The sequence below is a fragment of the Periplaneta americana genome, chromosome 15, assembly GCF_040183065.1.
Source record: "Periplaneta americana isolate PAMFEO1 chromosome 15, P.americana_PAMFEO1_priV1, whole genome shotgun sequence".
NCBI classification, from domain to species: domain Eukaryota; kingdom Metazoa; phylum Arthropoda; class Insecta; order Blattodea; family Blattidae; genus Periplaneta; species Periplaneta americana.
The window spans coordinates 54,709,930-54,735,196 of NC_091131.1; the positions used below are offsets into that span (position 1 = coordinate 54,709,930).

Here is a 25,267-nt window from a genome sequence, read left to right on the forward strand (position 1 = left end):
TGATGCAATGCAGGATACAATTTGTCATATTATTGAACACTGGGCTGAGTGAAAATTTTTAAACATTGAGTTCAGAAGGAAATATTTTTTCTGAGTTGGAGAAGGAGAGGGAGCTTCAAATTCGTATGGAATTATTACATACACAGGGCAAATACAATAGTAAATACAGTATTAAAAAATTTAATGGTTTAATTCGTATGCACTGAGATTTAGTGTTTTGTGGTAATAAATAACAGACTAACTATTCAGTCTGCATTTTACTTTGGTTTGAAAACAGATTTCTATCCTGCACTCTGTATGATTAAGTAAAACAGTTTCCTATAAAATCCGTGGTGTCTGTCAGTCACCGTTTTGGTAACTATTTTGATCTTTACCATAGAAGATAAAATTTTACTTAATGTGGACTTATAATTCAATTAACATAGACATAATTTGATAGACATCCATGCATGAATCAAATCATTTTACAAAAATATTGCATATTTTATATTCTCAATTTAAATGTCCTTAGAGGTAAATAAATATCTTCCATCAGCAAAGATTAATCCGATCTGTAACTCAATCATTTAAAAGCAGTTTGATCAGTATATTCTAATAATCGCTGTTGCACTTGCTCGAAGTTTTTTACGAATATTCTGTTTATGTTATAATTGGAAGCAGGTGAAGTTTCATTCACACAGTGCCATTGTTTCACTCTGATATTTTAAACATTTAACACATGCAATAACAAAACTTTAGTCACAGGGAAAATGCATAATGAAAACACCGTACAAGTTTAATTATCCACCTCTTTTATTTTCTCACAAGTATGGAAGTCAACCCATTTCAACAAAACAAAAAAAGTCCCCTGCAACTGTTTCAAAGCTCAATCTACCTCACTCAGTTCTGCATCTCACAACAAGATGTTCGAAAATGAAACGAGTGTTTGTGTCCAGTTATTTAATATGAAATTTAAGAATAGTTACGTAAATTACTCCAAGTAAACTTCTACCATACTTAAGCAGTGGAAGATCTGTGTGGCTGACTTAATATTGACAAATGAATCTTTGTACATGATGTGGGCGTTCATGGAATTTGATGAAAAGAAATGCTACAAAATACAAACATCACAGACAAACTTCCATGTGATGGAACGTTATCTAAATTGACCTACAAAACTAAATTATATTTCAAAATCATGACTTGATATAAAAATGCGAGCTAGTGCCAAGCATACGAGGAGTAATGAGATTGAAGAGTTTTAAGTTTTAGACATCGAAAGAAGAGTTATATACTGTAGTTACAAATTTTCACGTAATCACGAAACATTTATGAAAGATTTCAGACAACACATTTCTCAACCAAAATAAAATAAAAGTTTGATACAACAATAACAAGATGAAGAAAATTAAAGCTCAACCAATTTCATATTGCTCAAATACTACAAGTCTCTCCCCTCCCTTTACATCTGTGCAAAGTAAATATGAAACAGTTCAGTTTTGAACTTAGCAAAAATATTGCAACTACAGACACACTTTAGGTGCATGAACTGACGAGAGTTTCAACATCTCAAACAAATGAACTTGTGAATTAACAATCAAAATGTGTCTTAGTATGCAATTATTTTGTAGGTGATGATTGCTGCACACAGTTCTTCTGTATCTTCAAAACAGAATAACGAAAAAATGTTGAAAATGCACATTACCCACTACAGAGAGAACCAACCACTGAAGACTTGCACAGACAAGAACTAAATTTGCATATTCGAGTCTCACTAGTTTATTACAGAACATTGTTTTCTTATTCTTCAAAGATTTGAAATAATCAGTTTCCGTAAGTTAATCAGTCAGATTATGTTACACTAACGCTGCACAATCTTTAGTTTCTTTTAAAAAAACTTTTCAGTCTGGAGTACGACATTTTCACTGTCACGAATGAAAGCCGTTGAATAAAAATTTTTTTATAGTCTCTGTACAATTTTTAATTTGTTTTTACAGTTCATCATGGTCATCATGTTCCTGAAACAAAAGAAAAGAATATCTTAGAAACTTTTTCATTCCCATGCTAATATCACTGAAATCTGTGAATGTATGCATAGAGTACACTGTGTGTGAGGATGCAATTATTTCTTCTAATTAACATCCTCTCAAAACGTTGATACGAACAGTGTATTGCTGTGGTCACAATGTCAATTTAATGCTTCACATAAAAAACTGAAAACAGTGGCCACATCAAGAATATTACAGACATCATAAAGCAGTTTCAGAATTTCTAAGAAATATGCTGCTACACTACTCAATTTACAATTGCTACTTCATACCTCTCCAGGTTCCACATCCCCTGCGTCTGTAGAATCATCATCGTCATCTTCTTCATCATCATCTTCCTCATCATCTTCATTGTCTTTAATCGATTTTGCTTCTTCCTCCCGCTTCTTCCTTTCTTCTTCATCCTGAGCCTCCTTTACTTTCTTTTCACCCTCCTAGAAAAAGAAAGATTGCATGATTTATCACTGTATTCTGCAATGAACATTAAAAAAGGCTAGACACTGCAATGAGATACACCCAAACAAACCAGTGTAAGGTATAAGAAATAAACTTGTGCTTTTCTCGAACAGTAATAAAAAACTGTAATAGTAAATTACTGATAAATTAATAACTTTAATAAAAAAATATTCAATCTGAACTGTTCAAAATATAATAAAATATGGCACACAAAATGAACAGACTATTATTGTTTTTGTATTTTCTAAGAATACAATCTTATATTACTTGCTTTCTTCAATTAAGTCATTCAGTGACCCACAGTATTATTAATACTTACAAATGTAGGCCTCCAAATATCTTCTCCGACTTTTTTGGCATGTTCTGGGTCGTCTGTGATGAGAACATTGTCAAAGATTGTTCCTGATTTAACCTGCCATAAATCAAATCCAAGAGCACAGATTTCATCTCGTTTATACAATTCAGCATCCGAGGAGTACTCTGGATTGTCAATTTCTGGGTGGATCCATGGTCCCTGCAAAAAGAGTGACATTTAGCACTCAAGTATACTGCATAAATTATCCATTAGCAAGAAAATAGCTAACCCATATGCGAAATATCTGTAACATAATGTGTCGCACATCAACATGAAATTTTGCCATTTTAAGCTCTATGATATACTAATAGTATGTCGTCATTAGCATTCTAGTGGTTCGATTACATTACATTTAGTAAAGCTTTCTCACCTCTGGACTACAAATTTAATACAAGTGGAAGATGATTTTTTACATAAAATATCAGATAAAGTAAAGCTATAGCCAATATAGACGACAGTGAATTTAAAACATTGCATAAAAAACGATAAAATTCTATTATCAGAATTTTATATCCAGGCCTTCCACTATACTACATTCTCAACTCTTAGCAACAAATGTTACAAAGACTGAAGAAATCTCAGGTAGTATAAATTGAAAACACAAATCAGTTTAAAAATTTCACTGGTCCACAGTCTTTAATGTGTGATAACACCCACAGACTTACCAGTAAGAGGAGTCCACATTGAAAATATTAAACTGAGATCAATATTAATAATAATTGTCAAATGCTCACAATAAACATATTTTCAGCTGTGCACATAATTTAGTGTTGGTGGGCTGATAGAATAAGCCTATTTCAAGTACCATTCTAACATTTACTTAGAGACAATGAAAAAAATTGCGGAAGCCTTGTAAGAATGACTGACACTGGAAACTAAAGCCTGAATTTACAAACAGAACAAGCAAGATGAGTTGCTGATTATTTTTAAATCGTAAAAAAGATGGAAAATGTTTTACCCTGCACATTTTTAATAGAATCACATGTCAAGGATTTAAATATTAGCAATAAGCTACACAGGTTGCATACCTTGTAATTAGGGTTGTCAATCTGCTTGGGTTTCCACTCTCCCTTATACTCTGGATTGTCGATCATTGGTGGTTCCCATTCGCCATCCATCTCATCATCCCAGTCTTCTGGCTTGCTAGCATCAGGGTCAGGAATGTGTTCTGGCTTGTCCCAGTCGTCTGGTTTCTTGTCATCTGGATCATCAATGGTAGCCTTGTCGTCCCAGTCACTGGGCTTCTTGGCCTCAGGATCCTTGATCTTCTTGGGAGGTAGGAAGTTCCAGTCTGCTTCCAGTTCCCCTGATTCCACCTTCTCATTGTCAATGAGAACCTAATCGCGACAGAACAGAACTCAACATTACCTGATTTGGAAGGGATAAGATTATAATTGTTTACAATCATTCCTACAATATTACAGCATTGCTTGTTAAGATGAGAACAAATTACACGTGTGACTTTATATAGCTGTGCATTGATTTATCATTCATCACAAAGCTAAACAAACTTAACTTTCTTCATGATCAGGTATCTCTGTAACTTGCTTCATTTCTTAGTTTCTATGACTGTTGTGGCCTGTCCTGTTTTTATTCATGCAAAGAACATGGTCAAACTACTCTAAAACCCAAATTTCCGACTGATCCACTGTTGTGGCTGCTGCTTATCCCAATAGTCTTCATACCAATTTAACGAGGATAACCTATTATTTTTTTATTTTATTTTTTTTTTTCAACATCACGCTTCGTTTATTCTTCAAATGTCATGAAATTATTGATTACATCTTTCGATTCGGTTCACTTCATTCATACTTCCACTTGCGAAATGTGTGCACGGAGAAGCGGAGCATGTTAGGTTGTGGTTCACTTTAAGTTCACAAGTTAAGTGTACATTCATCCCAACAATAAAATCTCACATTATACAGAGCGGAAGTGAAATAATCCTCGCAGATTGAAAGAAATGATAGGATACACTTAAATGAAGATCGCAAAGCATGTTTTATAGTACCTTAAAGAATTTACAGTTTTTTTTTTTTGCTTATAAATTATAACTTTTTTTTTTCATCCAAAAACAATAAAATTAAAATATATTAAATCAATGAAATAAAATTAATTAATCAAAATAGATTACATTGCAATAAATTAAGAGTAATTTAAAATTAATTGAATTGGAGAAAAACTCGTTCCGGCACCAGGAATCGAACCCAGCACCTCTCAGCTCTGTGAGCTGAGCACTCTTTCCATTTGAGCTATAGCAGAACCCGATTCACAGTGCTGACCGAACTCTCCTCCTTTTGTTCTGGACTCTTCCAAGATATACCTACTGCATTTATGAAACACTATTGCCTCAAACTATTTTCAGTGAATGTCCTGTTCAGAATTCGTAAAATTGCGCTTTGCTTATTTCTGTTTAATTCTGAGTTAATGGACTTTCCAGTTGGATTTGTTTTGTAGCAGTTACATTAGGGTGTGAAATTTCAGTTTTCAGAAAGAGTACTTTTACTATTTGGGTAAAACTTTCAGTATGAAAATTCTGTTCATCTACCACTTTTCTTTGGAATTCATAGCTAAAATTCACAGCAAAAGACGGATTTTACAAGTGATCTTCCCATATGAACCTTGATAAACACTATTATTCCTGCTTTAGTGAAATAGACCTAGACTGTGTCACAATTTAACTGTATTAGTATAATAATATATCATTAGTGTTAGGGTACAGGAAGTCATTTTTATGCAAATGGAGTTTTGTTCCCCAGTGGAAAACAAGTTAAATTCTAAAAGTGGGTGTGCAAAAAACAAAAGAATACTAGCATTTGATGAGTTTTATTTGCAATAAGAGTCTGATTAATTTTCATTTAAATTAAAACTCATTTTTATGACATCTTCCTTTATTCAAACATAATAGATATGTAAAAAATTTCGTAACAGCCAATGCAAAGGAAGTCAAAGACAAATGTTTATATATCTCGTCTACAAGGCTAGCCAAAGAAAAGTGAAGGCAGATCCAGATCATTTCAAGCAGGTGTGTTCCAATAGCTTTACAAAAGATTATCCATACTGCTTTTTCCGTTTTAGTCTCTGTAATAGCTAGTAACTTTTTTTATTTTAAATTTCTTTACTATACCTGCTCACATTTTTTTTATATATATATTTATAATATGTAATTTTAGATTTACATTATGTAAATGAGCAATGAAAAAAAAATACGACTTTTAGGGAATTTTGATCTGGTGGTTTTGGAAGACTTTTTGTTTAGTGTAAGATACAAGTACACAATTATTTAGTCCTGACAGTCGCAGGTAATGTGCGCCTTGGTCAGGCGAGTCCATTTAGTTACGCCAAGGGGTGTTTGGGTTAGTCACTCGCTTGCCTTCGGAGCGATCGGATGTCATGCGTGCAGTAGAGTGATATGTTCCTAGTATAGTTAACCTGTACTGCATTCCTTTACAGACCACTTGCCCTTACCTCTACTCCGGAGCTCTCCTCACTACTCCTATTACTTCCCCTCTTTCATGTCGCTGAGCTGTCAGGACTAAATAAACGGTCTGTAGGTATAATTTAATATGGATAATCGTATTATTGTCATCTCGTAAAAATAAATCTCATTTGCTCTATTGTAGCTTATTGTACAGATACTATAATTGTTCTTACCTCATATGTGTTATCAGGCTTCACAACCAAGGTATATAAATGTGTGTAAACGTCGTCTTTGCAGCGAATGTCCTTATTAATGAGGAGATTCTTGCCCTTGTAGCTGAAGATTACATGAACTTTCTTTGTGCCTGGACCACAAATATCAGGCCCAAACATAATCTCATATGGAGTCTCTCCATGCATATCTTTTGAGTCTAACTTGCAGTCAAAGACTTTTACGTAACCACCTCCACAGTCTATATTCTGTTCGTGTTTTACTGTGAATTGTACCACTAACGGTTTATCTTTATTGCTGAATGGTTTGAACTTTGTGGATAAAGCATAAAATCTAGCGTCTTGTGATGTTTGTATTCCTGAAAACAATGCAAATCTAATGAAACATTTGTGCCACATGCATGAACATTAATTTTAATGAGGCAGCAGTTCTGAATTACAAACTGGTACTGAAGGACAGTGAGATAAAATACAATGTAAGAATTTATATGAAGTGAATTCGTAATAATGAATGCGATAAAACAAACAACTTTACCTATTACAATGTGTACATGCGTGACGTGAATTTTCGAAATACTGTACAGTAGACAAAGAACACTTAACGAACAATATTAAATGAGCACAAATGTATGTAACAAAGTTTTGGATAATGAGAAATTCCTCGTTTTGCAATTAAAAATTCTTGGGACAAATAAAACATTAAAACTTAAAAAATTTTATTAATACTCTTATGACTCAGGTTTCAAATGCTTTCCTGCTAGATCTAAGTTTTGCAGAAATAGTGAAAATGTGGTTCACCCATATTTCTTTTATAGGCCTAATTCAGCTGTTGTAACTAATTGATGCAACTTATTTAACTGGAAAGACTAAGTCACACTGATCCCGCATTCATTGATTCTACATAATTTAACATTTTAATTTCATCCAAGCAAATGTATTTATTTCTATACCAATTTCAGATTTGACAGACCTAGCATTAGTTTAATTAATTAATTTTTTTTTTCTTCGTGTTCAGTTTTATGGCATGTCATATATTCAATGAGGGATGTCATCTGCTTAGTAAAGGTCGTATTGATGTGAAAGTTTTCTTTTCTCTCTAATGAAGCTTCCACTTAATTTCAGAGTTGGTAAGTAGGGAAATGGTTAATGGAGGAACAAAGGTTAACATTAATAATAATTAGTATAATTCCCTCCAGTAGGCCTAGTCCAGTACTTTGCATTATAGTTTTCCTCCTTAAATGGGCTAATCGTTTTTAGGAAAAAATACTATTCTGAGTATTACAACAAACTTTCGCATTTTATTTGCTGGTTTATAATGTGACATTAAGTAAGGTAAGTACACTGTCAATTTCGCAAAGGTGCAACAGAAATAATTCTACTATATAGCTTAATTATAGTTACATATTGAAATATGACAGCAACTTGCATAAACATGTACTGTTTTTTTTACATAGGTAAATCGACATTAGAGAAGTTATAGATAGAATTTATACTTTACATTGAGTCACAAAATGTAAATACCGAATACAACTGATAATATACTATAATATCGAAGAAGCTGATGTGAGACAAGTGATTTTATACATAGTATGGGGCTTACATAGATCATAAAAGAAATACTGTCCTGTACATACCTTTATCATTTTCCGCGTCGTTGAAGAATTTGCCGTGCGATAGAACAAATTTGCCAAACTCCTTGCCTGGGTGCTCAGAATATACCCAATTACTTTCCCACGAATCTGCAAATTTAAGACAGCATTGTTAACAATTTTCTAGCATGTTCTTCGGCATAGCCACGTAAATCGTAAGAGTGAGAGAGATAGAGGGGAGGGGGGGGAAGGCAAAATTGATGTGAGAATTCTGTTAGTAGCTATGCTTCAGATACATACATATTTAATTACTATTTACAAAAATTATAATGTTTGGAAAACCATAGTTCACCACACATTCAAAAATTAAAACGAAGATAGACAAATTAACTTTGTATTGCATATTATAACACGGCCTCCCTCCTCCAATCATTGGTTTTTTTTTCTTAAAATTATCAGTGCAATTCTATTTCGAGAATCCTTATGTATCTATTGTATTCACTAATGTAGTAATACAATTCAGGTATCAATGACCATTACATTTTAAAGGTATACAATACAACAATGACCAAATCTTTGTGGAATTGTAGAATAACGCGAGCCACGAAACATAGCGCGTCAATTATAGAATTGTAAACAAATGTATGAATATTTGTTTTTGCGAGTGTTCTATGAATTTCTGTATGTCAGATGTCGGTTCTTAACTACTGGTTCTTGCAAACACTGCAATAATTTTACTATATATCGTGCTAATATACTACGTGGACTGCCATGTCCAGATTGCGGCGAAATGTCATACGTGCATGGAAAATAAAACTATTGGCTATACTCACCATCCATGAACTTCTCTTCGAAATAAACTTCTGCATTTACCATAAATATTGCCATAAAGGCACAAAAACTCAATAAATACCGCATTTTGTTCTTGGGAGCTACACTCCTTCGACCACACTTATACAACAATTTCGGAACAAATACCCGGCGCTTTCCAGAGTTCCGATATACTAATACAACGCAGCAGACAGACAGATGGAATACTGCCATTGGTTAACTCATTTCAGCCAATCAAAGCCAACCACGCTCAGAAATGTTGTGAAACTCGCTCCAAGGAAACAATTCTAGCTGTTGCATTCCAATCGTACAGTCACTGAACCTGCAGGCACGATCGATTTGTAACCATAGCAACGACATATTTGTTGATAATCATGGCGGTGTTGTCTCGTGGAAATAAAGTAGAACTTTTTACATAGCATGTAACCTTAGCGCAAACATTTGTGAAAGTGAAAAAAGTTAATATATTTTAGAATGTAATATGTGGTCAGATCGCCAATCATTTTTTGACGAATTGTCTGATACAGAAACATTATCAACTCCATCCAGTTACAGTGATTCTAAGATACAAGGCCTTATGAAAGTCAATATTAGCAAAACAAATAAAGTTCTTGGAATAGAAAGAGAATCTGCTTCCCAGGTTTCAGATAATACTAAAACTTTTTTAGCGAATTCGTATACTAGCTTTAAAAGTCGCCATGTAAATACTGCTCTGCAGACATTAAAAAAATTAGACCAGAAATACACAAAAGTTACAAAACCCCAGAATATAAATCAAACAAGTAATAAAAGTATATCACATTCAAGTGTAAAATATCCAGATTCAAGTTCTAGAAAAGAAAACAGTACACCAATACTTCAAAAACCAAATTCAATAAGAAATAAATCAAGGCCACTAAACAAAATTTCAGTTAGTGATGTTAGTACTCCAAGTTATTCAGAAATATATTCAAAATCAGATGCAGAACCTGTTCAAAAAGTATTGGAAGTTCCTGTTCAGCTAACCTTAAACAGAAATAATGTTATGTATCAATCAGATTCTGAATCAAAAGTTGAGTTAAAAAAGACAGAACCTGAAAAACTGATGACTGTAGAAAAGAACATCAGGCCTATATCGATGTCTCCTGTACCTGATAGGAAACAAGTATCTAACAGTATAGTAAATAAGGAAGTATTAAAGGAACCAATATCTGATAAAATAGGATGGGGGATGACTGAAAAGAATCAAAAGTCAGAAAGTCATACTGGTAACAAAACTAGTTTGAGTGATGTTTCTATCCAAGAAGAATTTTCCTTCATATCCAGTGCAAGTGAGAATACAATCATTACTTCAAATCGAAAACTTTTAACTGATAAGAACTTAGTTTTAAGTACACCTAAAAGGAGTAGTTCAACATCAGTGGACATATCTTTGACACAACAAGACAAGTCACCTACCGGTAGTGAAATACAAGATTCCACAAACAAGGAAGCTGCTAAAATATCTATATCCCAGAAGGAAGTGGAAGCCTTAGATTTATCAGAAGTGGAAAATCTGAGTGTTTCATCCTCCATCCAGCACTCTGTAGACAGTGATGGGTTATTCAAATCTGGACCCTACAAAATATTCACTGTCGAAGACCTTGCCTCCGTCGAAAGATCACATGTAGATACAAGTTCAGTTGTTAAGAATAACTTAAATAAAAAATTATCCAACGAAAATAGTGTCAAAAATAATTCAAGACATGAAAGTAATACTTTACTGGATTCAGAGGAGGAAGTTGATGAGATAGAGAAAGACAATGAACAGGAAATTGATAAAAATGAGACCGATTACAGCTATTCATCTTTTAAAACTAATTCATCCGATGATGGACAGAGAGAACAGCAATCCAGTCATTTAGTAACAATAGAAACAGGAAACAAATTGGTTTCAGCCAAACAGAAAGCACTGATTAAAGAGGTCAGTTCAAACAGTGATAAATCATCTTTACATATTGTCACTAACAAGTCGGAAGACCAAAATAGTGATAAGAGAGATATAGTTTTGAAAAGTAAACGTCCAACAATTGAACCAGAGTACAAAGACAAGAGTGTGTCAACAAATTATGAAAATGAAGATTCTCCAGCAGATATTAGTGCCCTGCCAGATTTTCGAGAGGTCTTACATAACTCTTCTGCAAATAAATCTGAACCACTATGCAATGAAACTGTTCGTTTTTGTAACGTTGGTGTTCAAACAGACAGTAATACAATGTTATATCCTTCTTCAACAACTAAGAATGAATTTCAGCAGTCCTATTTACCTCCTACAGAAGTTCACTCCGATTATGCAAAGTCACAGAGTCACAGGGTAGTTCCTCCCTTTCATAGATACGTTTCACTACCAATGGGATTTCCAGGTCAGTTCATTGACAGTGTGTACTACAGTCTTTTTATTCCATAAATGAGTTTAATTCACATGTTTCTAGTTATAAATTTTGTGTGTGTGTGTCCAATGCAGCGAAACCATTAGTTTTTTTGCGCTCCAATACTTTTGCACCAAGGTATCTTCTTTCTCTACTACTGCATATGTTTTAAGATGTTCCAAATTAATTTTTTCATTGGTGTTATGTAGGATAGAGGAAAGTATATTGAATACTCTTGTTCTATGTAGACCTAGATGTGTAGATGGTTTGATAAAGAGTCATGGCCTGTCACCATTCTAAAGTGACAGCAGATTTTCAGGTTATGTGTGGAATTTCTTCAGGATTTCTTAATGTTAGTCCTATTTCACATGATTTGTCTTTAATTTTGCCCTATGTTTATTTTTTCTAAATTAAATTAAATTTGTTGTGGATGATTTGTTTTATAAAATGGAAATACAATGCATGGCATCGTTTCTGTATTTTTCCAGGGCATATGCTATTTCATTTTCATGTATATTACAATATGAGGGAATCCACTGTATACTAATGATCTTTTTTAAGTTGATCAAATGATTTATAATTTTTCTAAATTTCTGGATTTGACACTTTTTGAAGTTGATAACCCAACTATTGCTTGTATGGCAGCTCGCGATTCTGACAAAATTACGACTTTCTGAAATTTATTCTGTTTCGGTGTCTGTTAGGTACTGGTATTCTAATCAATTTTTCATATTGTATTAAAGTTTGATTTTCTAACTCCTTACAAATACTGTACCGGTATAACTTATAAAAACATATGACCTTACAGTTCTACAATGTTTGTGGTGTTTAAAGTATTGGTAGCCATAGAGGTTACTATTCACAAAATTTAAAATTTCTATCTGTACCACAAACCAAAAAAATGCTTTACTTAGTTTAAGCATAAACTAACTAAGTTCTCTCATAACTTTACAACGAATAAAAAGTAAAAGATACGATTTTTGTGTATTTGAAAAAAATATTAGCATGTATAGGAAAAGTTTCTGGAAGGAACTGTAGAGAAAGTCTGGAATTACTTTATTTTCTACAGCTCAGAAATAATATTAAACATGTTCTGAACGTGATGAAAACAGTTATGTATTATTAAATATGTATTTCAAATAATTATTTAATTAACTTGAATTTTTGTACATCAATACTGTTTAGATTCCGTTTTACAATATTTAATCAGAATTCTATAATTAAAAACATATTTACCATTGTTGTTCAATAATTTTGCTGCTTTATTTTGAGAACAAAAGCAACTTAATCGCATATTTCCTTTTAGAAATAATTATTGATCATTTTCACAGCCCATATTTATAATTCTCTAGTCGAATGAATTGCTTCAGTATGCACCATGAAGTGAATATTTACAATTTTCTTCACACACCTTAAAGATTATTTCACATAGAACAACCCATCAGTAACTAATTTAATGATTTAGTATGATGTAAACCATAAAACTTTACTCGTAGTTCTACAATATTAAAAAAATCTATGGCATATCTCACAAACAAACATTCATTCATTCATTCATTCATTCATTCATTTATTCATTCATCCATCCATCCATTCATTCCTTCAGTGTTTTGCCCAAGAGCAGGTCTTTCTTCAATCTCTCCTATTTTCTACCTTCCTCTTTGTCTCCGCATATGATCTATATATCTTAATGTCTATCATATGTATCTTCTTCTGCCCTGAACTCTTCTTCCGTTCACCATTCCTACTAGTGCATCCTTTAGTGGGCATATAGCCTAAATACATTTATAGAAGTTTAATTACTATTGCAAACTTTTTATATCAGAATAATTAATTTGTTGTACATATAATTTAAAATACTTTTGCCTATGGTAACTATGATAACAAAATTTCTGTTTCAGAATTAGTTTCAGTCGATATGGCCTTCAGTGAGATTCTACGACGACAAATAGATTTGACAAAACACTTCATGAACAGCCAGCAGAGAATGTATGAAGCGTATTGCAATTCTGTTCAAAGCTTATCTTCAGGTTACAAACCCGTCACTTTGCAGGATACCCGTCAGGTGAGCTGTTATCTGCACTTGTGTCATCATATATAAATTTGTATGCAGAACAGGTTCTCTGTCCTGTCTCGTGTAGGAAAACAAATGTATTTTTATTTTATGACCCCGGTAAACAACTTACTAGAGGTTTAATATAGTCGAAGAAATATTTCTATCTGTAATACAAGAATGATAGAATAAGAATAATAAGGGAAAAGTCAAAGATAAACTTTACTGCAACAAATTAATCATTAGGCTCTATTCTAAGAATTGTAGGCTCAGCCATAGCTAAGTTAACTGGTCGAAGGCCGACACTGGTGTTAGATTCCGACAGATTCTGTGAAATTTGTGGTGGTTAATGCAGATTTTCTCTAAATATATTTCCATTTTGCCTACTATTCTTATGCCACTATTGCTCTATAATCAGTATATATATATATCAAGTTTCTGGCAAATGTCAGTCTTTTATAGTGATAGGATTATTATGAAGATTTTGGCTTCTGCAACCAGGACATTTTATTTCTGCAGTGTTTCGGAATTACTTAAATATTCCACCCTTAAGAAAATGCCACTCGAGATCTGAAAAGTTAATCTATTTTATTTGCCCGTTATGCTAGATTACTCCATTGCAGTTACAAAATGGTGCAGAAATTAAATTTCAACACCCATTTGCGAAGTCCAGAATCTTCATTGCAGCCCACTCACTGTGAAATTCTAAGACTCATGTATGCCTAATTAATTAGTATGAGAAAACTCACTGGATTGCTAATAATCTGAAGAAAAGCGAGGAAAGACATAGAAATTCTTAAACAAAAAGATCAATTATGTCTGGCAGCCAAACATAACGGACCATACTTGCGAACTTTCTGTGTCTCGAATGATAAAGCACTGGGCATGGAATCTATAAAAATCTCCAAAATTTTGACGAAATTAACTTCCAACACAGGATTGCAAAATTCTAAATCTTCATCTCATCTTACTAACACAATTAGAAATATAGATTAAAGGATTTGTGAAATAAGACAAACTTCACTTTATGTATGATTTATATTCAGCAATGTTGTCTGAAAAAAATTTCGCACATGTTCTTAATGCATATACTCTAACTTATTGCATCATACAATAGCCCTATTGTATTTTAAATATAAATCAGGCTTTAACAATGATTATGTTATGATGATGACGATTTTTCGTTTAGCAATTGCGTGTTGAAATTGATTTTCTCCAACATTTCAAATTTCTCACACACTAGCCATTCATATATTTCTTTTGAAAAGTATCCATATAGGATAACTATCTTGGCAGAGTTTTTCTATTGTCTATTTTCTTCTCCTCTATTGGTATCTTTCCAATAGATTTTGGCAGTTGAAAGATCGGGATCATTCCTGATGAAGTTATGCTCATTAAGTTCATCAGTAAAGTTTATGCAAACATTTTGAATGTCGTCTTTTGACGTTCAGGAACGTCTTTACCATAAGAACCATCAGTGAGGCATGTCTTTTTGTAAACTCTTTGACACTACTTCTGATAGTCTATAACTTATCAGGTTGAATTATGACACTGAACTTTCCAGTTATATTGTAGACCTACTTTAATATAAGTTCACTGTACTGTTGAACCCTGTAGATTGTCATATTTTTTAATAAATCTCTTGAAGTGTCCAGTCTTGAACACACTGGCAGAGTCGGAAGTAGCAGGTGATTTTCTAAAATATCGTATTTCATGTTTCGTCATATTTATTAGTACTCTCATTCAACATAAGGACTGAAAATGATCAAATCTTTATATTGTCTACCACGTTGCTCTAAGTCAGTGTTTTTAACCTTTCTCGACATGTGGCGCACTAAAGTTGTGATTTAAAATCCCCTCGGCATCCCCATAACTCATAAAAACATATAAAATAGTACGATATTTTTTAAGCTTGGTTCATAGTGACTCTTGTGGCGGAAAAGGTCGCAGTTTGGGTTTTTCTCAGGGTTCTCACGTTTTCCCATATTAGGCATCTATGTCATTCTGTCAACATCCCTCCATTCTGTAATCATTCCCTGAATGCTGGCTGCCGACGCAATGAGAGGACTGGCCTAGGGTATAGTGGAGTTGCCTGCTCGTATCCTGGGTACACAGTGAACCGTAATGTGGGTTGGAAATTGCGCCTCGCTTGAGGGTCAACGCAATAGCACTAACAAGGCTGCAGTGATGGGTCGTAGTGCCCCTCTCTTAAATTCAAATTCGGCTCAATTCAAGGTTGGTACGATATTCTAACATTACTGATCTGACAAACCTGGCTGCAAGTCAGTCGTTCCCTTCTGTGCAACTCACACACCTACATTATGTTGACTGTGCCACTTTCACTGAAAGTTGACTCTTGTGGACTCACTTTTTTTACTACTCTTTTCACTTCTATTTTCCCAGTTTTTATTATAACAATCTCCACTATTTTAATTTTCTCATGGCACATCAGCGAATTATTGGCGTGTGCCGTGGCACACCTGTTGAAAATGGCTGCTATAGGTAGTGTAAAAGCCATGAAAAAAGTCATCATTCATATTACGCATATAGTATTCCTTTGTATTTATTCAGATCATGAATGCAGTACTTGAACATCCCACAGCTGTCCCCTGAACTAGGATAATGAGCAGTGGTTAATTTTCTATAGAATTAAAGCAATTTACTAAAGTTTTTTTTCCCCCTAAAATCTGCTTCTGGATCTCGCAATTGTATAGTTATTTTGTTATAAAATTTCCTCGTTTTTCTTTTGTGGAAGAGAAGTTCAGCTAGTCTCTTTCTCTGATCATTTAATACAGAACTTCTTACCTTTGCACCTAATTCCTCACACGTCAATTTGGGGTCTTCCAAAGTCAAAACCAATATTTCCATCGTAATTGTTTGGAAAAATTCTTAGGACATCTTGCAAATATTTTCTTTTTTGAAGATTTTATAAAATATATTAATTTACATTAGCAAAATATTACTTCATTGTTCCTGCATAATGGGTTTATTTCGATTCAAACTTCTCGATAAATCTAGTTAGTTTTAGTACCAAACTTCTGGGAAAGAATTTTCATTCTTCTGTTTACGTCTTTGATCATGAAGGGATTTAAATTGGCTAAGAAGGATACAAAGTCTTTGGGCTATTTTGTTATATGTACCTTGTAGGGCAATGAAGGCTTTCTTACAAACTCTTATAAGTTCACTACCAGAGAGGAGATGGTATGTGTGGGTATTGCTTTTAGGTTTAGGGGTTTTCCCTTTTCTTGTTTATGCAGCTCTTCTTTTTGATCATCATTGTTATGCTGTATAGTACAAGAATATATCTTACATGTCTTTGAATCCATGGAATTTAATTACGTTAACATTACTTAAGGGTTTTTATAGGTTTTTCAAAGCAGTGCAACCTGTACTCACAGTTTGCACCAATTATCCTTTGAAAAAAATTGTTCTTTATACTGATATTTGTCCTTTAATAAAATTCATGTCTTGAACTATGGCTTTCTTCACACAGTTTCTTGTCCAAATTTATGGATGAGATTTTCTTTTCCTCTGTGACATTTCTTCATCAGAAGACATTATTCAGAACTTAAACTGTCACAAATTTACAGATCATTAAGCGACCTTAATATGTTTTGGTACTGAGCTGTAATATTAACCAGTGAACAGCTTAACAACAGTGAGCATTCAATAGTAATATTATAAAATAGCTTTAAAGTAAGAAAAGTGAGCAGTGCCAACAACCTAAACCAAGCTAAAATAGTTCATGTTTCAATACCAGCCTATAGGCCTACTATTTCTGCATATTTTCAGATTTTCAAGGTTCAATATATCATGCTACTGTATATGTAAGATGTGAAGTATCTTATAATAGGCTATATCCATGATATTAACTCATTTTTTTTTTTGCAAACATGCCAACATGTGGACTACCCTTTCTGCATTGTATGCTTTATATTTATTAATTTAATGATAATGTATTTGCTTACATATTCTTAAATTTTGTTTCTGTGTGCATCTTGAACATTTCTAGAACTGGAATGTTGTTGTTGTTGTTTTCTAATGCCAGGCGTTTGACAATAAAGTCATTCGACCTCTTGCACTCCAATATTTTTCAAAGATATTATCATGACCAGCCAATGAAGCACAGATTTTGAGGTGTTTCGAATCCATTTCTTGGTTTGAGTTGCACAATGGGCAATTAGGGGACTGATATATTCCAATTCTATGCAGGTGTTTAGCCAAACAATCATGACCTGTTGCCAATCTAAATGCAGCTACAGACGATTTTCGTGGTAAATCGGGAATTAACTGTGGATTTTGATGCAGAGAGTTCCATTTTTTCCCTTGAGATTGTGTTATCAAATTTTGTTTGTTGAAGTCTAAGTATGTAGATTTAATAAATCTCTTCACAGAGTAATACGTAGATTTAGTAACAGGTCTGTAAGTAGCAGTGCTGCCTTCCTTTGCTAAAGCATCCGCATTCTCGTTTCCCAGGAATCCACAATGGGATGGTATCCATTGGAATACAATTCTTTTATTGAGTGATATTAATTGAGAGAGTATTTTAGTTATTTCTGCTGTTTGAGATGAAGGTGTGTGTTTAGAGACTATTGATAGAATAGCTGCTTTGGAGTCTGACATTATAACTGCATTCCTAAATTTATTGATGTGGCATAGAAGATCCCTGAGACATTCACTTATTGCAATGATTTCACCACCAAAACTTGTTGTTCCATATCCAAGTGATCTATAAAGTGAGAAGAGACAGCACGTAACACCTGCACCGGCACCTTGTTCTCTGGAGATCAAGGATCCATCGGTGTATAAAAGAAGCCAGTTTTGTGGAGGGTACCTAATATTAATTGTCTCTAAAGACAATTGTTTCAGTATTTCAGTGTTTACTTCTGATTTTAGTATTTCTTGTGTTAAATTTAGATTATATTCTATATTTAATAGAGTTAAAGGGTTTGGTTTAATTTGTAGGGTTTCTTTTAAATTCGGGATATTGATTTTCTGTTTTAATTCTTGAACAATGGATATGAAACTTTTTTGAGTTTTCAATCTACAGAGAGGACTGTATGAATGCCAATTGTTTCCTGGTAATCTGATAAGAACTGGAATGTAAGTAGGCGGACACAATATAGCTCTCCTGGTTTATACTGTTTGTTGTTGTTGTTTCCTATAGCATGATGGGATTTACTCCATTTTGCTTCGGGCTTCCCAATATAGTCTACAATGTTGTTATTTCGTTGAAGAATGGAATTTAATCCTTGGCAGGATAGGTTTATTGTGAATAATTCTTTATTATAATAAAATTGATCTTTAGTTTCGAAATATTATGACATAGCGATGTACGTAATGGGGAAGGAAAGGAACTGGCCAGCCTATCCTATTATCTCCTAGCTTAGTTGCCTCATGAGTGATACCTTATTGATGTCACTTATGAGGTTCAAACCTGTCTTTGGACATTTGACTAAACAACAATCTTTTCTTGTCTGTTTTTAGTTCATTCAGAACCATCGCAATGCAAGACTCAATTTGAAAGTTGACAAAGTTGAGATGTAATTCTTCAACATATCAAAACGCTTCAGGTAACATACAACTTCATACTTTATGCAAGTAGTTTTTAATAACACCTCTACACTTAATCCTATGTTGATTGACAGGGAGGAATTGCTAGTGTGCCGCTGCACACTGGTTGAAAATGGCTGAGTTACAGTGTTATGTGCATGAACGGCAATTAAATATGGGTGGGAGAAGAAAAGCAACTCATATAGGTATCAGTACATAATACATGCATCAATACACAACAGTGTTCCAAGAACAAAAATATGGAGGTAAAGAAAGAAATATGGGACCTGAATATATGATCATTCTGCATATTAAGACAGTCCAATGCATTTCTTATATGAAGGTGTGGTATGCAGCAAAATTTGAGGTTATACAAATTTATAATAGCACCTCAGTTATATTATTACAGGCAACTTCTTCTTCATGAAATCATAGCATCTGTTTGTGTCCACTGCTGATTTTACAATTAATTTTGCCATTCCATTAGAGAAATTTTAATTTTAAAAAGTTCAAAGAGGAAAAGTGCCGGTACTGAGTACCATTATGTACCACCAGAAAAAAAAAGCACTGGGACAGTCTGTGTCAAAATGTTACGCATTGAAAATTTTAGTGATAATTATTATTAGTCATTGTTGAACTGACGTTAAGTAAATTTGCATGTTGAAGTGTCGAGATAGTGGATCATTGTATAATTTAAAAATTATATTGAAATGAGTATAAAAAATAATAAAATTATTAAGAATCAAAATTGTTCTCTCTGCTAAGCAAAATATAGTATAAGGGATCTTTTTTTTACTTGCAGGAGAAGAAAATGAAAAGTCTGAGAAAAGTTTTCGGGAAAAGGAAAATTTCTCCCATACACGTTTTCCATCAATCCGAATCTTGAACTTCACATATCTGTGAGGTACACACATTCCTTTGCCAAGCTATATGAAGTATATTTTGCTTCAACACATTTCTTAAGCTCCGTCATTTAACTTAAATGTATATTTGAAAGTTATTTTGTATCTGTGAATGAAAATATTATGAAGACTTAGTACTTCATGAAATACTTGAATAGGAATTTTTGTTGTTGTAATTTTGCATTTTCATTTAAGAGTAATTTCTTGCCTGTATATTTGAACAAGCACATAAGAAATATTGTATTTTGCTCCAAAACAAACATTCGAATTTTTTTCTCATAATAAGCAGCTTGAAAATCTAAATCTAATAGACCAAAAACGCAAAATAGATGAAAATGCACATAGAAGGTATTGTCAAAGCAATGACGATGTGTTGTCTTTATTCATTTTGAGAACTTCTTCAATTATTGTGTTTGTGTAATTGTGTATGTGTTTATATCTTATCAATAGTGCTGTACTGTTGGCATCTGAGATCTGTATCCTCGGATTATTCATGTAATTAAATAGTACTAATGAAACCTCGAAGGATGTAGATAGTTGACAATGTTTGCAGGTGCTTTTAGTGCGAGAAACATGACGTGTTACGTTACATATTCGAGTTCTTCTCACAAAGTTTAGAAAATACTCTGCAATCACTGTTTCTTAAAACTATGTTGGCTATTATGTCTAACATAACTTCGTCTCTTTTCCAATACCTAATTTATAGTATTTCGAAGTTTCTGCAGAATCTTTCCATTGTTTTGGTATAAAAATAAAATGTTAGCTGTTTTTAAAAAAACTGATTGTTTGCAGGGGCATATTTTGCGGGCTACCAGGGCTACCGGCAGTAGCCCAAGGAAATTACAAAAGAAAAAGTTTATAATATAACATAATGTAATAATTTTGTATTATTAGTTTTACCATAGTAATTAAAATTAAAGTAATTGTTAGATATATTTTGTGTAATAATAGGGTCAGCGGTAGCCCAAACCCTTTAACCAGTATATGCCACGGATTGTTTGGTGCAAAGACAGTGTCCTTACACATACTAAAATGGAGGCTGTAGAACTCGGAACTGTAAAGTCTGTGTATTATTTATCCATTCATTCATACATTTATTTATTTATTTATTTATTCATACATTTATTTATTTATTGTTTTATTTATTTATTTACTTATTTACTTACTTATTCACTTATTTATTTATTTATTTATTTATTTATTTATTTATTTATTTATTTATTTATTTATTTATTCATTCATTAATTCATTTATTTATTTATTATGTTGATCTATTTTTATTTCTTTATATTAGCATTTACATTTTAACAAATAAATAATAATACAAAAAGCCTTCCTTTGACTATTTATGAAGGTTCTTTGTAGTATCATTTATTTGTTTATATTGACTTCTCGGTCCAATAAGTTTCGTAAAAAAAAAAAAAAACATTGCATTTTAGATGAAAATCGATTATGACTTAAAACTATTAGTATGTGTATGTATAGACCATGTATATAGAAAAATATTGCTTTTATGTTGGTTTAATAAATCATTTACGAATCTGTACAATGGTGAAGTACTTATTTTATCCAGTGTTAAAATTAAGTCCAATGTTTTAGATTTAAATTAACTTACTGGTGTGTGAAAAGTCTGTTCATGAATGACTGTTATTTCTTGCCTGTGTCACACAATTTGCATGTCTAATCTATGCTTTTGTCAGGGATAATAAGTTTCAAGTCCGATACAGTTTTAGATCCAGTGGTTTATTTTGATACTTTATTGCATTATTGGATAAAACATGCTTCATTTTGGCAAGTGAAACTTATTTTACTTTTCCCTAGCCAACAAGTTCAGTTTCATTATTTCAGTTGTGTCAATTTCTAAGGTATGCAAGAGTTTTCAAGCAAGTCACTTATTGGCAATGGCAATGGCAATGCTTGAATACACAAATTTCACACTAGTGATTCTGGGACACATTGGTGGGGAAGAGGAGTTTCGAAGAAAAAATCGCCTAAGGAAGTTATTCGAATTCGTTTCAGAAACTTAAATTGTTAATCTAAGTTCACTATAACGAGAACTGCTCCCCAACTGGTGTACAGCACAATCAAAATGAGGAATCACGCATTATGCAAAAAAAAAAAAAAAAAAACTATTACCAGTACCATTGTGGAGCATGATATGAAGCCTCAGTTGAGTTATTGTCAGAATAGTTTGGAATAATGAATTTCCATAGTATTCAGGAACAATCCCATTTTCCTTTTGACAAGAAATATGCCTTCACAGCACAACGTTATTGGACTAGATGGTGAAAGACGGGATAGAGTGATAGGTACATGTCGCAGAAGTTCTTTGTTTTCGATATGGGTGAAATCTGCAAACTTTTTGAGAAGCTCTGTCCTAACAATTAACAAGAATTAATTGTACACATTTATTACAATTTCTTCGATATCATAAGCCAGAGTTTTGCTATCATATTTCACACAGCCACTTTTACTGTGGGTGGGTTTCCATTCTGTTGCTTTGCAGAAACGGGGTTATGTTGCCCATTATTCACTGATGCATTGCTAGCACTTTCTGGTTTATTTGGCCAAGATGAAACTCATGTTTCAATGTTATAAATTACTTTTGAGTAATTCACACCACTGCTTGTTTATGCTATCACCTTTACTTTTTAACTTTGCCCTAGAGTATGCCATTAGGAAAGTCCAGGATAACAGAGAGGGTTTGGAATTGAACGGGTTACATCAGCTGCTTGTCTATGTGGATGACGTGAATATGTTAGAAGAAAATCCACAAACGATTAGGGAAAACACGGGAATTTTACTGGAAGCAAGTAAAGAGATAGGTTTGGAAGTAAATCTCGAAAAAACAAAATATATGATTATGTCTCGTGACGAGAATATTGTACGGAATGGAAATATAAAAATTGGAAATTTATCTTTTGAAGAGGTGGAGAAATTCAAATATCTTGGAGCAACAGTAACAAATATAAATGATACTCGGGAGGAAATTAAACACAGAATAAATATGGGAAATGCCTGTTATTATTCGGTTGAGAAGCTTTTATCATCCAGTCCGCTGTCAAAAAATCTGAAAGTTAGAATTTATAAAACAGTTATATTACCGGTTGTTCTGTATGGTTGTGAAACTTGGACTCTCACTTTGAGAGAGGAACATAGGTTAAGGATGTTTGAGGCTAGCAACCTACTTGAGTGGACATACAAGAATTGCTCGAAGAATCAACGATGCCTCGGACCTAGAGTTACACAATACATGATAGACAAACAAATGAGGAAATTAGAAGTAAATGTGAAATACAAGACGTGACAAAATGGATCAAAGGAAGAAGAAAAGGATGGAGAGATCACGTTTCAAGAATGACAGATGAACGACTTCCAAAAATCGCGATGGGACGACCTTCTAAATAGGCAACGTTGGAAAAGACAGGATTTAATCCTACAATACGAAGAAGAAGAAGAGAATAAGGTGCTTAGGAAAATATTTGGGGCTAAGAGGGATGAAGTTACAGGAGAATGGAGAAAGTTACACAACACGGAACTGCACGCATTGTATTCTTCACCTGACATAATTAGGAACATTAAATCCAGACGTTTGAGATGGGCAGGGCATGTAGCACGTATGGGTGAATCCAGAAATGAATATAGAGTGTTAGTTGGGAGGCCGGAGGGAAAAAGACCTTTGGGGAGGCCGAGACGTAGATGGGAAGATAATAATAAAATGGACTTGAGGGAGGTGGGATATGATGATAGAGAATGGATTAATCTTGCTCAGGATAGGGACCAATGGCGGGCTTATGTGAGGGCGGCAATGAACCTTCGGGTTTCTTAAAAGTCAGTAAGTAAGTAAGCTTGTTTATCCAGTGTAGAATTTCTTGTCAATGTTAGCATACTGTCGAACATTGCAGAATAGAGATAAGTATTATTTTTTTCACCTCTATACAGCAAATGCTGGAGACAAAGGAAGGTATCTGACATATTTAATGTTAATGTATTGAATTTCGAACTACTAAACACTTAGAATTCCTTTAATGGCATAATCTACTGGACTTTTCCAGATATTAAATACATGTTTAACAAAATGAACACTCTTTTCTAGGAGTAGATACAGGGCATTTTTTTTTGGAGTTCACTTTCAGAGAGGAATTTCAAAGATAGTTTTACTTTCAATCATGAATTAATTTTCCTTCCTATCTTCTAGTGAGATCAGGATTGAAATTAATAAATCATAGACTTCTACTATTATAGAATTCAGTTCTTTCATTTGGTGATTTTTCTTATGTTGTACACATAATGAAATGAAGAAATCACAGGTATAATAGAAACACATTTTGTTGCCTGAAAAAGAAAAAATGTCCTCAAAGCCGGAAATTATATAAATTTAACCATTTGGTTTCACTGTGGCTGAAAAGCTGTCTATAATTTTTCTCAATAATCTGACAGAAATCTTTTGAGTTCTTTTGTGAAGATTGTATAAATATGAAAGTGGGTGAAAACCTTCAGAACTACGATTTCTACATCAACATTGAACCGGTATTTAACAAAAACTGAACCAAATAAATATATACATAAAAAATCTGAACTTTGCATGGAATTTAAATGCAAAGCAGATGTTTGAGGGGGCATGTCGGCAAAGTCCAGCAGTTGGTCAACTAAAGATAGGTCTTTGTCATAATTGACATAACACATGGAAAGGAATTAGAAAGCAGACACAAGTTTTGCAGTCATTCGATTTCATTTTCAATAATTTGTACATGAAAAGTCTTTAGTATCAAGATTTTTTTTTATTTTATTTATTTTAGTAGGTTATTTTACGATGCTTTATCAACATCTTAGGTTATTTAGCGTCTGAATGCGGTGAAGGTGATAATGCCGGTGAAATGAGTTCGGGGTCCAGCACCGAAAGTTACCCAGCATTTGTTCATATTGGGTTGAGGAAAAACCCCCGAAAAAACCTCAACTAGGTAACTTGCCCCAACTGGGAATCGAACCCGGGACACCTGGTTTCGCGGCCAGATGCGCTAATCGTTACTCCACAGGTGTGGACTAGTATTAAGATGTAATCAGTGTTTGAAATTCAAATTTAAATAAAATAAATATTGGATTTTATCCCAATGTAATATTTTGAAAGTAGCCTAAATGTTAAATGTCTAGGTGAAAGAGTGAACAGTTTAATTTTTTATGTTGGAAATAACAATATTTTTAGAGATATGTGAATTTAATGAAACTAAATAAGTTTTTGAATCAATTTCATAAGAAGTTAAAGCAACACGAATAGTTCTTTTTGACACGTGCTGCCGATGATGGAGATGCAACATGCAACACAACGTAAGTATGACGTCACGAACGGACAGATGCTTTCGCATTGTGCTGCCATCTATAACCGAAATACAGAACTGATGGTCGTACAAGCGAGGCGCCTTCTCGCTTGCCTTGTGGGCGGAGCATATGTCCAGCGGGAATAAGCAG

The 25,267-nt window shown here is 33.4% G+C and overlaps 2 protein-coding genes across 2 annotated transcripts; one reads left to right on the forward strand and one right to left on the reverse strand.

Annotated features, from left to right (window-relative positions):
* Positions 1-774: 774 nt before the first annotated feature.
* Calr (calreticulin) lies at positions 775-9,096 on the reverse strand. The gene is made up of 7 exons (XM_069847288.1): positions 8,909-9,096; positions 8,121-8,225; positions 6,490-6,845; positions 3,867-4,175; positions 2,803-2,997; positions 2,300-2,461; positions 775-1,997 (listed from the first exon to the last, which is right to left on the reverse strand). The coding sequence occupies exons 1-7, from the start codon at positions 8,991-8,993 to the stop codon at positions 1,971-1,973; spliced, it is 1,239 nt and encodes a 412-aa protein (XP_069703389.1). The 5' UTR covers positions 8,994-9,096; the 3' UTR covers positions 775-1,970.
* Positions 9,097-9,269: 173 nt separating this feature from the next.
* Positions 9,270-20,732, forward strand: LOC138714964 (uro-adherence factor A-like). The gene is made up of 4 exons (XM_069847287.1): positions 9,270-11,287; positions 13,195-13,358; positions 18,834-18,919; positions 19,702-20,732. The coding sequence occupies exons 1-3, from the start codon at positions 9,388-9,390 to the stop codon at positions 18,891-18,893; spliced, it is 2,124 nt and encodes a 707-aa protein (XP_069703388.1). The 5' UTR covers positions 9,270-9,387; the 3' UTR covers positions 18,894-18,919; positions 19,702-20,732.
* The last annotated feature ends 4,535 nt before the right edge of the window (positions 20,733-25,267 follow it).